The sequence below is a fragment of the Podarcis gaigeae genome (assembly GCF_964106915.1).
Source record: "Podarcis gaigeae genome assembly, chromosome: Z".
Classification (NCBI taxonomy): Eukaryota; Metazoa; Chordata; class Lepidosauria; order Squamata; family Lacertidae; genus Podarcis; species Podarcis gaigeae.
In genome coordinates this window covers 26,538,414-26,553,690 of record NC_139691.1, presented here as the reverse complement: position 1 = coordinate 26,553,690, position 15,277 = coordinate 26,538,414, and the positions used below count along the sequence as shown (strand labels likewise).

The window sequence follows — 15,277 nt, the reverse complement described above, 5'->3', positions numbered from 1 at the left end:
TCAAATATCTACAGGGCTGTCACGTGGAAGATGGAGCAGGCTTGTTTTCTCCTGCTCTGGGGGGGTAGGACTCGAACCAATGGCTTAAAGTTAAAGGAAATGAGATTCCAATTAAACAGCAGGAGGAACTTTTTGACAATAAGAGCTGTTTGACAGCAGAACGGTCTACCTCAGGAAAAAAAATAAGCAGAGGTTGGGTGACCATCTGTCACAGATGCTTTAGTTGAGTTTCCTGCACTGCAAGGGGTTGGACTACATGACCCTCAGGAACCTTTCCAACCCTACAATTCTCTGATTCAGCAAACTGAAAACATTGCAGCCGAAGCCTCACAAGTGATCCATACCGACAAGGGTGGGTGGGGAGGGGGCACCACACATTTTCCCCCACCACTATCCCTTTAGTTATTTATCCTCGACTTCCACTTTAGTCTGTGCAACGCTGCCCATTCTCCAGACAGCCAAAGATGGAAGCGGGGCTTTCCCCTTTGCCTTCAATGTTGCAATGTTTGTTTGCACAGACCGGCCAGCCCAGCCCACCTTAGCGGGAGTGTCGCTCATGCTGTCCTCCTGCGCCCAGCCCAGGTTTTTCCGCCTGTTGCTCGCTCCTTAGGCGCGCGAGACGCACACACACACACACAAAGAGGCATAGAGTTCTGGCCAAAGGTCTGGATGCTGGAATCCAGGCCGGGTTTTCACGCCTCTGCAGCCGGGCTGCTAGGTCTGGCTGTGTTGGGAGGAGGAGGAGCGGAGAAGCGCAGAGGGCGAGAGGCGCAGAGGCGGCTGCGCTTTTGCCAAGAAGGCTGGTCGCCGGCGGCAAGCGCCAGGGGTGTTCTTGCGCACTTGGGAGCGCGCGTCCGCTCCTGCTGCTGATTCAAACCACCGAGCTGCTGCCTCCCCGGCATCGGGAAGGTCTGGCCGGCAACGGTAGCAAGCAGCAGCTGCCCAGGTAAGGGAGCAGCGAAAGGGAGCGCCCAGCTTAGTTCAGCCTGGCACGGGCGAAACTTGCCGGGTAACTTTCTAGCCCGCTCGCCTTGCCCAGCACGGGTGCATTTGCCAGCTTGCTTCTGTCCTCCTCTCCCCGCCCCCACTTCTTTCTCTTGTTTATTGCATTTATAGCCCTCCTCCTCCTCCAATGAGCGCGAACTGCTGCGCCTGGTTCTGCTCTTTCTCATTTTATCCTCGCAGCAACCCTGTGAGGTAGGTTAGGCTGAGAGAGTGAGTGGCTCGAGGTCACGCAGCAGGCTTCATGGCTGAGTGAGGGATTCGAACTCTGGTTTCCCTCCTCCAAAGTCGCAAAACTCTTCACCGTTACATTGTCTCTCATTTTCTTCCATTCGGGACCATGTGCCTCACTTTACAGAGACAGTCCTCTGTTTGAAGGGCAGCCGGGTCCAGACCCGGTTTTAAAGTTCAAGCGGACTTCCTCCCCGTTTTCTCCTGACGTTCCGTTTATTTATTGCACATTTTCATCCTGGTTTGTCTGCTGCGGGGGCTAGTCCATGTTGCCTAAAGCAGTTCTTATACAACATCGTTTCCCCATCGTTTTCTTTAATGCAAACAGTGATGTATTTATTTTAATTTTTGCGGTGGACTGGGTTTGTTGTGCAATAGGCACCCGGTCAGCTATAATTAGGCAACCTGAATTTTCAGGTATATATAAATGTTACTATTTTCAAGCGAGATTCAGTCTTGAAAGTGTGCATATTGTGAAGTTTCATTCAGCTATTGCAAATGGCTTGTTGGCAACATGTCTTATCAAAAAATTCCCAGAAAATGTAAATTTGGATTAAAGGGGTGGGTGGGAGCTGGGTGCAATACAGTCTGTCATTTTCACCCCAAGGACTTTGTGTAGTTGTTGCAAAAAAATAATAATGTATGCATGAGAATGAGCACCCATCCCCAGTGGCGTAGCGTGGGGGGGTGCAGGGGGGGCCGGCCGCACCGGGCACAACATCTGGGGGTTAGGGTTAGGGGGCGCAAATCCACGGGTTAGGGGGTGCAAATTACTTGCCTTGCCCCGGGTGCTGACAACCCATGCTACGCCACTGCCCATCCCACAATACACACTTGCTTAGAAGCACCCCTCTCCCTCAAAAAGAACCTCTATAAAGGAGAGTCTTGAAGTTGCCCATCACCAGGAATCACCTGGGCAGCAGATAGAACAGGTACACAGATCATATGATCACAGCCATCCCCAGAATGGTGAGATATTGGGTGTGTGACTAGCATTATTACTTCAAAATTTGCATGTATTAAAAAATTGGCATATGAACAGCATTTTTATACCCCTTCAACAAAAAAGTGGGGGCTCCCAGAGCAACTTATTCTTAAGAATATAGTAATAAGAAACTCCCACTCAAACTTACTGTTTGAAAAAGACAGAAGAAAAGGGAAAGGGAGTGGGAGGGAGGAGGAAAAAGAAAACCCCAGGCACTAGTTCTTAGTTAACAATATTCTCTTAGCTCTTCATGCAGATCATTATCCTTTTGGGAGGCAGGTGGTGATGCATTTTCTTTCTTTTAGCAGTGCTCAGGTGTGACCTATCTTTCTTTGATTGCTTCACACATCCTCCTCCTTTCTGACTTGCCATTCTGGGTTTGGGACAAGTACGTGATTGTCATGCGGGCAATGCCAGGTGTATGCAGTCATCATACATTGCAGGTTTGTTTGCTCAAGGGAAATATGACTTAATATGCTCTTAAGCCTATACCTTGAATGATCCAACTGCTTATGCATGTGACAGGCACTTGATTGCAAATGTGCAAAGACTAAAGTAGCACATATGACATTACATGTGTGACTACAATTAACGGGTCTAATTTTTTAGAAGTTAAAGAATAGCTGTGGAATGAGAAGTGATCAGGTGTAGGACTTAGAAGCACAGGGAGCAATGTTCAACCCTATCCCCTGCAGTCACGGTCCTGATGAAAATCACCCTCTTAAGCTGCTCTTAAACCTTAGTATGTCTCTGAATACCAGGGAGGCATTATGCCTTTGAATACTAGTTGCTGGGAAATCACAAGTGGCGAGAACACTGTGGCACTCAGGTCCTGCTTGTGGACTTCCCAGAGGCATTTGATTGGTCTCTGTGCGAACGGGATGCTAGACCAAATGGGCTCCTTTGGCCTGAGCTTCCACCATATATGTACAGGTTACTAGTGGGGGAGCTGTGATTGGACTAGTTCTCACAGCCAAATCAGAAGGGATGCAGAACCAAGCCAGTGTGTAGTGGTTAGAGTGCTGGAGTAGGAGCCAGGAGACCAGGGTTCAAATCCCCACTCAGCCAGTGAAGTCCACTGGGTAACTTTAGTATATGTGCTGCCGAAGCGAGCACTGGGTAACTTCAGGCCAGTGGGTAACTTTAGGTCCACTGAGTAACTTTAGGCCACTCACTGTCTCTCATCCTAACCTACCTCACAGGGTTGTTGCGAGGATAACAAGGAGAGAGAGAGAGAGAGAGAGAGAGAGAGAGAGAGAGAGAGAAGTGTAGAGAAAAGATGGGATGTGAACGTAAGAGTAGAGAATAAATGAATAAGTATTACTGCCGCTAGGGTGGCGCTGTGGGTTAAACCACAGAGCCTAGGACTTGTCAATCAGAAGGTCGGCAGTTCAAATCCCCGTGACGGGGTGAGCTCCCGTTTTTCGGTCCCTGCTCCTGCCAACCTAGCAGTTCGAAAGCATGTCAGAGTGCAAGTAGATAAATAGGTATTGCTCCGGCAGGAAGGTAAACGGCGTTTCCATCCGCTGCTCTGGTTCGCCAGAAGTGGTTTAGTCATGCTGGCCACATGACTTGGAAGCTGTACGCTGGCTCCCTCAGCCAATAAAGCGAGATGAGCGCTGCAACCCCAGAGTCAGTCATGACTGAACCTAATGGTCAGGGGTCCCTTTACCTTTTATTACTGCAGCTGTAAGGGGTAGGGGAAATTTTGGATAAGGAGCATGACACCAGGTTAACCCCCATAGTTATGCCTCTGTAGCTGTGCCCCTTCTACGACTATGCAACAGAATTGAAACATTGACCAAGGCAGACATTTTGGTTTCAGTGGCAAATCACCGTCTTATCCTTCCTGCCCCCTCTACCCTCCTTGTTTAACATTCACCTCGAATAGGAGTTCTGGTGGAGTGAAAAGATTGCACACTATTTTGTGACGATTTTGATTGAACATAATAAAGAGATTTTGGATCATCCCCCCCCAAAAAAATAAAACTTTCAAATTATTATAATGATGTAATGTATGGGTCATCTTATACTCGAAGGTCTGAAGGAAACATAGATAATAAACAAGTAAATACAAACAAGTATTATGTACACACAGAGAGAAACACTGATCATAGGAGTGATCACATGAAATGTCCTTCCAAGTACACATTTCCCAGCATAAAATGGGGTTGGAGTGTTTTTGTTGGGGTTTCTGTTTTGTTGTTATACCTTCATTTTAGATGTTGTGATTTATGTGGAAATTGTTCAGTTTGGTTGTGTATTTGTTGATGTTTTGTTTATTGCTTATGACTACTTTTGTTATGTTGCAGTTACGCATTTTTTTATGTTGTAAGCCTATTTGAGGTCAGTTTGAACTCTGTGTTAGCCTAACCTCCCTTGCAAGAGTTGTTCAGGTCGTTGTAACGATAAAATAGGGATAGGGAGGGTTGTTGCTATCTGGAGCTTCTTGGACGAAAGGTGGGATAATCAATCCATCCATCAATGCAGGTGGATCCAGATTCCAGGTAGGACTGGTAGGACCCATGTTCTGACTAAGCATAAGACAGCTGCCTATGTTCTTATGTACCATTCCCCTTGACTTTGGGTAGCACTTGCTGATCTGTCTCAGGCAGCAGAATGACTTGGGCTTTCACCTGTTACAAATTACAACAGAACCATGAACCTGAAAATTAAAATACATCTCTAGTCTTCCTAAGTGTGCTTACTTGAAAATCTTTCTCATCAAAACCACAACTGGAGCAAAAAATGTTCAGGGTGGGAGTTTCCATCTGAAATACACAGTTATGTCTCTTCTTCCTGAAATCTGATGTTGAAATAGCTGGGGGAGTACGAACATAGTTATCGTGCCTTTGGGATAGATATGTGATGGGAAATACCAGAACAAACCAAGCAGCAACGCTTCCATTCAGAAAGGGCATTCCTGAATGAAAAGCTTTGCTCGCGGAATGCATTCCTAAGTGCTTCCTCTCAAATCTATTCTGAGACAGGGAGGCAAGAGAAGGCTTTGTGCCTAACGATAAAAGGAGGAGGGTGGACTTGGTCTGAAGGCACCTGGTCTGGTCAAGATCTGGATGGGAGACTGTGCACGAACTCTATATATGCTGCTATGGGTTTTTTTTCAAGTTACAGTGGTACCTCGGGTTACATACGCGTCAGGTTACATACACTTCAGGTTACAGACTCCACTAACCCAGAAATATTACCTCAGGTTAAGAACTTTGCTTCAGGATGAGAACAGAAATCATGCTTAGGCGGTGCGGCAGCAGCAGGAGACCCCATTAGTGGTGCTTCGGGTTAAGAACAGTTTCAGGTTAAGGACAGACCTCCAGAACAAATTAAGTACTTAACCCGAGGTACCACTGTATATAGAAAAGTAAAGATAGCTGTGTTGGCCCATAAGAAACAGGAAACAAACAAACAAACAAACAAACAAACAAACAAACAAACAAACCATGTTAGGGTAATACTTTTATTAGGCCAGTCAAAATGCTATAAAACAATGTGCAAGCTTGGGAGTTCTCCAGAACTCCTACCTTTGTTTACAGTCTAATCTGATGAAGCATTGTGGGAAACGCAAAAGCTTGCAAGCTATTTTGTGACATATTTTGGGCAATTTTCATTGGCCTTATAAAGGTGCTGCCCTCATATGGATTTGAGTTTTTTGCTCTTAACCTCTCTCTCCTTCTCCCTGCCGCCCAACCTCTTGTGCATTTCTTTTTCTCATACATAACCTCTTTTTCTTCTCCTTCCCAGCCTCTAACCTTGCTCTCTCTCTTAACCACCACCATCACCACTACTTAAATTCTGTAGGGGGGTCAAGTGTGCTCTGCCTACCCCTAGCTTTTAGCTGCCCTGCCCTCTGTCCTGTCTTGCATTCCATCAGTCCCATCAGCCACCACTCCATTCAGGCATAAGTACTTCTTGTTGTCAAAGGAGTTAAGATTCTGCAGTGAGGTTTGTTTGATTCTGCCTTCCTTGTTCCTTCTATGAAAGTGGAGTGTCACAGTCCAAATAGAAGATTCCAAAGATGCGGGAGGCTAACAGCCCTGCTCCTAAGATTTTTCAGTGCACTTGGAGGGCTATGATAAGATGAAGCACCTGTGGCCTTCCAGATGTTGTTGCGCTCCTACTCCCATCAGCCCCACCAGCTTGGTTAGTGAGCACTTTGTGATGGATGTTGGGAGCTCGGCAACATCTGGAGAGTCACACACTCCTCATCCCTGGTTTAGTCCTCCGTCCCAGCTCAGTACTTGCAGTGCATCAGTCAAACTGTGCACAAACTGTGCACGTTTCGTAGGATTGTAAAATTGTAGAGTTGGAAGGTAGCATGAGAGTCATCTAGTCCAGCCCTCTGCAGTGCAGGAATCCTTTGCTCAATGTGGGCTTCAAACCCACAACCATGAGACTAAGTGTCTCATCCTGTACTGACTGTGCTATCCCAAGCTCTGCTTGACGTCTTTATCTGAATGAGGTGCCGTTTAAGCCCCAGCCTCTCTCACTTTCCTGTTGTTCATTACAGGGCTCATTTCATGATTTTCTTCTTGAGAAAATGTATTCTCCATGCACATAATGAATTTTCTCCACCTGGCAAGGACAATGTGCTCATTGTGTCGCTGCCTCACTTTTGATTGCACTATAAATCAATAGTGTTATCTGCAACTCAGAAAGATTGTAGCGCAACCAAACGAGCAGCAAATTATCTTGAGTAACCTTCCAATAAAGTCACACAAGTGAATAAAAGCCCATTCTGACCATTGTCAGCTTGCTGTAAATACACCTTGGGGAGTAAAGCACAGGTCCTCTTGAACTGAGAAATCAAATAAATGTTTGGAGGTGATGCCAAATGGAGCCATTCGTCTTTCAAGGAGCATGTTGAGATGATACAGATTGGGGCAACAGTTTACGGAAGCTGCCATTTGGCAGGCACCACTATTATGCTGACTGATGTGCAGCTGGTGCAGTTGAATAAACTGGCTTGTTTCAGATTGTTCACCTTGAGCAACTGCAGATTGTTACACCTGTGCAACCTTTTAAGGCTTTGATTAATGCTATGCAAACCATAACTTTTAGCACTAGTTACAGTTTCAGTTTGTTCTCTTTTGCTTGCCAAAGGTCAGCTCCTTTGAACCTGTGAGGTGGAAGCGCTGAGTGCCTCAGAGGTGGAGCTAGTGATGTTACATACATGCCTGTTCAGCCACTTCCAGTTGCAGGACATGCACCTTTACGATACAATAATCTTCATTGTCTTTGTCCCATACAGAACAACGAAATTGAAAATCTACATCAGATTTACACACATTACAGGTGTACTACTCCAGTGGGTGCTCCCAGGAGCTAGTCTCCTGGTCACAGGTGACATGAACTTACCCATAGGCACCTAGGGCTTCTCTAATCTCCAATAACTCAACCACTGAGGGAGATCATTTGCATATTCCAGCCAATGTGTGTTTTGTATGCAAAACAGAGGCACGGGAAATAGAACTTTCCAGTTTCCAGTGCTGCATAGGACAACAGCTTGGAGATCTGTTCAGTGTCTCATTGTTCCATCTAACAATATGGAAAGTGAAGAGGCTACATCCGGTGGCCTAGGCTCGTTAAACATGCTACACCTATAAAATCAACACTATTTCCAAATATTTAAACTACAGCAGTTAAGTCTCTTAATGTTCCACTGTCATTATGGGTTCTGAGTAGCGTTTGTATCCATGCAAATGGTGTAGGAATGAAGTCCCTTGTGGGGAACCTTCAGAGGAGTGTGTTTGTCACATGCTGGTGTTGGATGAGGCAGGGGGCAAAAGTAGACAGAGGAATGGATGTAGTTTTTAATTTCTAGTGTAGGCTACATTCCAGTCTCTAAAGTCCAAGTGATCAGCATTTCAGATCTACACGCCTCTCCTTCCACCTTTCGTCCATTAAACAAGAGGGGATGTGCTGGAACGTTTTATTGCAGGTCCCACCTGTTGTAACCTAATAAGAAGTCCTGACAGCTTGGAAGTAACAAATTGCTTCTTCTTCTTTTGCATTGCTTCCACCTTGAAGCTGGATAACTGAAACAATAAAAGCTTTCAGGGGAGCATTTCTGAAGGGTGAGATTATTTCTTGATATTGACAGAGTCAGGCCTTGACCCTCGGGGTGAAAAAACACAGGTGGAATGGGGAGAGCTGCTGTTTTGTGATAAACCACACAGCTCTCTTTGTTTTCCGGTGAGTGTGTGCCAGCTCAGCAATTCCTTCTACACTGAGCTGGAGTTTTAAGGTGTTTGAAGCACACCTCATTCACTTTGGCCAATAATGGACGTTTTCACCTTTGGTTGGAGATGATGTGCACGACTGGTTTTTCACAATTTGGCCTGTCTTGGGTAGGATGCAATAGATTAAATGAGAGGTTTTTTAAACCTCTGCTCAGAACTTTTGCTTCAATATGGGGAGTGGGTGGTGCTAAAGCAGAGTAAACCTGTACCCCTTCACATCTCAGAAGTGGAGAGAAATTTATGAGAGAGAATATGAAACTCAGGAGCTACCAGCTACTATTTTTTAAGTACATTGACATAACCTCCTTCCACTAATTTCCCCCTCCGGCAATTAGAATCACGTGAGGAGGAAGGAGGAGCAATACTTGCTGGGTCCCTCCCTTGCCATCCCATTTTCGGTGGCCCCAACCCCTGTTGCCCATTCACTGGAGCCGAAGGACTGAAGAAAGATGCCTGCTCTGTGTGAATATACCACGCTTCCACCTTATATTTAAATCACTATTCTACCACTTTAAGAGTAATAGGGCTGTAGTTTAAGGATGTTGAAAGCTGTTAGGAGACCACATATTCCCCTCACAAAGATCCAAAATCCTATAGGGAGGGAGGACTGTTTGTTAAACCAAACTGTAGACCTCTGAGGATAATTGGCAGGGTGTATCTCTGATACCACTCAACATCCTTAACAAACTACAGTTCTCAAGATGCTTTATGGGAAATCATGGCAGTTAAAGTGGTACAAGAGTGCTTTAAATATATAGGGTGCAGATGTGACCATAGACTTCATGCGTGATTTAGAATCTTGAACATTCTGTGAAATGTAGGTCTAACAACTCTTAGGACCATAACAAACTATGGTTCCCAGGATGCCCTGGGGGAAGCATGATCATTCTGGGGTCTAAATCATACAGGGGACCTACAAAAAGAGCCAGATTTCCTATCTCAGACCTTTAGGCCCAGCATATGGACAGATCCATCAGGGGATGTGTTCCTGCTCTCTCCATGCTATTTCCATCGCATCAAGAGAAATGACTGAAGGGAGCTGCTATGTTGCTGCTGCAATGTAAGAACAGTGGAGCAGCCCCTGCTCTCTGCAGCTAGTCACTTTCCTCCACCTGAGTTTTGCTTCCACCCTTGAAAACCTGTGTGTGATTCATAGCCTGTTCTATTCACCCTACATGACATTCCTGGCCTTGAGTGTGTTGGATGACACTGTCTCAAATTCAACGGCCAGTCCAGGCATCTTCTGCAAATAGGGCTACATCCAATGCTGAAGTTCCACTGGCACAAAAGACACCTTTGTGTGCCGGAACTCCTCTTCCTCTCCTGTCCTCTTCAACTTCCCACATTCTTTCAAAGTCAACTCTGGAGGGTTAGCGAGCTGGAGGGAAACAGAAGTCCCATTGCACAAGTGGAATCTGTGCATTGTTGGATGCAGCTGACAAAACTGAGGGGGGCACCATTTTGTTTTTTGCCTCAAGCAGCACAGTATTCCATTCAGGGCACCCAACTAGGTGACAGTTTGTCATGCTATTGATTGGCAGTTGTGTACTAAACTGAGAGGGCAAAAGCCCAACACAATAGAGGCCTTGATTTTTATTTTTAACGTACCTTCCTCTCCTCTCTCCTCTCTTCTTTCTTTCTTTCTTTCTTTCTTTCTTTCTTTCTTTCTTTCTTTCTTCAGGCTCATAGCACAACAGCTACCCATAACAACCACATGTCCTGCACAAGATAGGTTAGGTTTTCTGGTTGTATGCACCACTTCCCTGAAGTGATTTACATGAAGTTTGAAAGCAAAGAATAAGAATTCATAAGGGTCATCCACATTACCCCCCCCCCCCCCCCGGTGCTTTAAAGCACCATCTCCATGTGTGGTTTTGGAGAGGGTTTTTGCCCTGGTGCTTTCCCAGCGAAAACCCACTCTTTGCCTCTGAATTGGAACAAATGACAATTCACCATTTGCTAACAAAACAGATTGCCGTTTTCTCAGATTGAGGATTTTGTAGGGAAAGCAGCGGGGCAGAGGAAGCACTCAGACACGGCGCTTTAAAGTTCAGACCTGTGCCTAGAAATTCAGCACAAAAGGAAGCCTGGATGAGCCCATAGTCAAGGTGAAAACATCCAGTCATTTGTGTTCTCCAAATGCCCAGGAAAACAAAAACAACTTTGCAGTGGTGACTGGTGCTCATTGGAACTGGTAGGATGGGAAGCTGACAGTGGGTTGAGCTAGAGCCAATGACAGGCAAAGCTAGCTAATTCAAGTTTCGTCCCCATCCTCCTCCCTGAGGAGTTCTACAGTGATAGTACCTAGAACAAGGAGGAGGAAGTTGACAGGCCGTTGCACCCCACCCCACCCCCGGACTTGTTGTTGATGGGGCAATGCTCAACTCTGCCTATAGGAACAGCCTTCAACTGCATCTTTACTTGGCGCTGAAACAGTGACAAAGTTGGCACCAGGTGGGCCTCCCCAGGGAGTGCATTCCATAGATAGGGAGCTGCTACAGAAAAGACCCCTTTTCTTCATCACCACCTTCTGGACTTCCCTAGAAGGTCTTAGGGTCTGGGTAGGTTATATAGGGATTGTAACAAAGAAGGACATATTTGCCAATATATGGTAAGAATGTAGTGCAATTAATAAATATTGGGAGAGGGAGGGAAAATAATGGTATTGTAAGAAAGGCAGCAAATGCGACCTACAGACATACCTGATTTGAGTGCTTCTAAGGCATGTGAAGTAGCAGCCCAGGAGAAATACATCCCATATGCTAATTAAAGCACTAAGAGACTTGGCTCATGGTTGCTAAAATTGGAGAAAGTGCTAGCCAGTTCCCACAACTGATCTGTGGCTAAGGAAGAACTAGGACCTTATGTTCATGAACAAAATTACCAGTTGTAAATAACATGGGAGAGGTGAATTTGAATGATTAATAACTTTCAAAAGAAACTAAACACTTACTCTGTTTTCCATTGGATTCAGAACAAAACTGATTAAATGATTTCTGTGGATATATTAAGCATGAATTGATTTTGCTGCAGTGTCATATATTGATATTATTAATATTTTTTTAAAAAATTAAAACACACAGTGTCCATGACCAGTCAAGTTGAGTCAGAAAACCTGAGTCATAAAATCTGAAAAGTGCCTTTTCCTGGCAATGAAAATGCAATAATAACTCTTTGCTACCATTTCATTATTCCCAGAATCACCCGCTGCACCCTACCTAATGGTAGGACTGGCCTTATATATGTAGGGGAACACTGTTGTTGTCGTTATATAATGAATTAGTAATTATTATGATTTTACTCCTACAAGTGCCATAAAGTTTCAGAATCTGTTTCTGCATCAGTTTTTGCTCAGTCCCTGCTGGGAACAACTTGATGTTTCAGTGCAGAATGGATTGTACTATGTTTTCAAGTAATTCCATTGTTTCACCATTCGTACTGCTATACACTCATGGCAAGCCAAGCTGTCAAGTCACACAAGGACATGGGGCGGTAAAATAGGAGCTACTTAGCAGCATGCAGGATCAAAATGTATCTCAGCATGGCAGGCAAGATTTAAAATGTCTTCTCTTTTGAAAAGCAATTATTTATTAACTGCTAGAATGGGCTTTAGAACAAAGTGGTATGTATTGGTTTAGAGGTCTGTTTAAAGAGAGATGTTAGGTTGGCCACTGGACTGAACATCTTACATAGCTGCTTTGTATTTACTTTTATTTATATGCCACTTAATTAAAATAACCTCCTTAAGTCGTCTACATAAACTAATATAACATGTATTCTTAAAAAAAGCAATTGCAAATGAACTTCAAAATGTTAGATATATTAAAACTATGAAAATATAGATCAGATCAACAGTTTTAAAAACAAATGCGATATACAAAACATTGTTATAGGTTGGAGGGCTGTCCTAAACAAAACAGTTTTTAACAGGTGTCAAAAGCAGGTACCCATGTGGTGCCTGCTTAATATCAATAGGCAAAGAGTTCCTATTGAGAAGTGCATCCAGCTTAAAGTGCATCCGGATTGCAGGTTCCAGACCTCCCTGCCTGCTGTCTGTACTAATATGGAAGGAAATGGGACAAAGCAAGTACCTTAGTGGAGCAGATGCCTCCTTTACCCAAGCAGGAATGACTCTGCTGCTCCCACTGTGACTGCTAGACAGAAATACAGTTGTATTTATGACATTGGCTGGGTGATTTTGCCCTGCAGATGCTATTAAGTCAACAGCATTCGAACAGGAGATTGCAATGAAAACTTTTATGGCTTCTTTTATTTTTATTTTCTGAGGCCTCTGGAGGCTCAGAAGCATGTAGAACAAATACAGCACAGGAAATGCACAAAGTGTACAAAAGCCTCATCTTTATGGCTGAATGCACGATATGCACACCATACTGGCAAACAGCTTCAGACTCTGTTTACTTTTGCCAGCTGGATACTGTGAGTTTAGCAGCACTGAAAAGAAGGGTCCAAAAAACTGGTTTCCTGAAACCCCAGCATTTTTTCTCAGAATTATGTATAGTAGGACCTTTTTTAGCACACATAGTTCAGACCTTTAATGCAGCCGGTTGCTATCTAAATAAATAAATAGTGACAATTTAAAATTTTAAATAATACTGTAAAGTATTGCAACTTGTTACAATTTTTAACTTAAACTGAAAGCTCTATATTTGATGAAATTTACCCAGAAGTAATTCCCCTTTTGTCCAATGGCGCTTAGTCCTGGAAAAGTATGTTAACATGCATAGAGTGAAATCCTGTCCTCAGAAATAAGCCCATAGAATCAAGGATGAGTAAGAAATGTAAAGGTGAGCCTCCTTCATTTGCAGTTTCCCAAACAGCCATCGAAATTTTCATTGCCTTTTTTTCTTGCAACTTTCATTGCAAGTTTTCTCCAGCCAAGTAACGTTTACCCAAAAAATGCATGCACTAGGGTGAAGTGTGCATTAAAAAGCACGTGTCAGTGGATGTAACATACAAATGTGAATTATATCAAGGGAAATTGCTTTGCAAAAGCCCACCCGAAAAAGTGTGGAGAAGTATGAATTTTGAATTGTGATTGTGCTTCAGTTTGCATATTGTTTTGGAAAGTGTGAATTGGGTATGTTCGCCTTCAGATGTGAACTGAACTGAATTTCTCTCTCTCTCTCTCCCCCACCCATCCTGAATTGCAATACAACAAGGAGTCTTGCAGCAGCTTGCAAATTGACATATGCTAGCATTGTGTCATAATCACCTTGTTATCCTTTAGACTACAAGGCTCTTCTTGGTAATCCTCATAGTGAGCAGATGCCCTTTCCTCCTTCTTACAGTTAAGTTTGATCTGGCTGAAGCAAATGGGTCTTTCCTCTACAAAAACAAAACATTAAGGCAGTTTGTGTTGCCTGCCTACTCACTTGGTTTCTCCATGCAAGTAAACTTAGGCTAAGATTATATCTCATTCTCATGCTGCTACAACAGAGAGATTGTTTACAGTTAAACGCACACACAGTGTTGCTTGCTCGAGGCTCATGTGCTCAGGAGTAAGTAAACATCCTTGATGTTCACATGCGATCACTGCATTTATCTAAAAAGGCATCTCAATGGGTTTTATTATTATTATTATTCCTCTCTTCTCAGGAGCAACTGAACCAAACTGACAGACTTCTTGGTTGAAGGAAGGAGATGCTTAATTCTCTCCTGAATCCAACAGCTGCCCTGTCTTCTCATTTGGGTGCCTGGGAAAGCTGGCTCATTTACACTTCCACCCGCAAGCTGACAGAGTGAAAGGAGGAAAAACTCACTGGGAGCTGCAATTGTTTTGGTTGACACAGGCATGCCATATAGAGGACCAGAGCCTGGAAGAACAGATCTGTGCTTTGAAACAGTAGCCTGGATCCTGCAGGGGGTTCTTCCCCAAGGTATGCCAGAGTAAAGTGCTCCCTACTGCTCCCTGTACATTCTGACTCAATACATAAAAACTATATCCCTTCAGGCTCTCTATTCTGGTTTTTCATGAGCCCCTCACCACTGTAGCTCCTGCCTCCAAAGTGCCAATGCTTTGATTGCCCAAAGAACGCCAAGGGAAAGATGCTGGATCTCAGCTTTCTCACAGAAGAGGAGTATGGGAAGCTGATGAAGGTGCTGCAGAGGGATGCTGAGTTGAAGAAAAGGGATGGAGATCGTATCAGGTAAGAAGTCAGGGCTGTAGCAAAGTATTTACAAATTCTGAGAGGTTAAGTTTCCTGTAGTGATGATGGTGATGATGATGGTGGTGCAGGGGTCACCAACATGGTGCACACAGGCACAGTGGCACCCTTAATATTTGCCCCTGGCACCCAAGAAGCCTCTGACCCCTCCCACTCACTTCCCCCTTGTTCATGAGTTGGTGAGGGTGGCTGCCTCCCCTGCACCTTGAAAAGTACTGCTCAAGTGATGCTCTTTCTAAATTTCCTCTTTTATTTCCATGTGCTTTATTGAGCTCACATTCCACTGGATTTGGCTTTAACCCAGATCCCCTGGAAAGATAAAAGTGTGTGCGTGTGCGTGCATGCATGCACATGCTTTTTTCTGTCTTGGTGGGGATCTGATCTGGGGAAAGTGGGAGAGAAGTGACCAAAGCAGGTGGCACCTACGGTACCTGCTCAAAAATCTGTATGTGCCCCAAAACCTGAAGTTCAGTTGTTCTCCCTGTGACAGCAGGTTTGCTTTTTGAAATGTGAATGAAGCAGCATACGGCGCTGCGAGAAAAAGGACAATTTCCTGTATTCATGCTTGAGAAGCTGTCCATTTTTCTAAAAGAAACCTTCCAAACTACTACTTTTATGCT

The 15,277-nt window shown here is 44.4% G+C and overlaps 1 protein-coding gene across 1 annotated transcript in view; it reads left to right on the top strand.

Annotated features, from left to right (window-relative positions):
- The first annotated feature begins 578 nt into the window (after positions 1–578).
- LOC310836611 (synaptotagmin-like protein 2) overlaps positions 579–15,277 on the top strand; it is a 57,600-nt gene continuing 42,901 nt past the window's right edge. The window contains exons 1-2 of the mRNA XM_083722122.1: positions 579–946; positions 14,089–14,639. Coding sequence (XP_083578248.1) covers positions 14,539–14,639 — 101 coding nt within the window. The 5' untranslated portion in view covers positions 579–946; positions 14,089–14,538. The remainder of the gene's footprint in view (positions 947–14,088; positions 14,640–15,277) is intronic.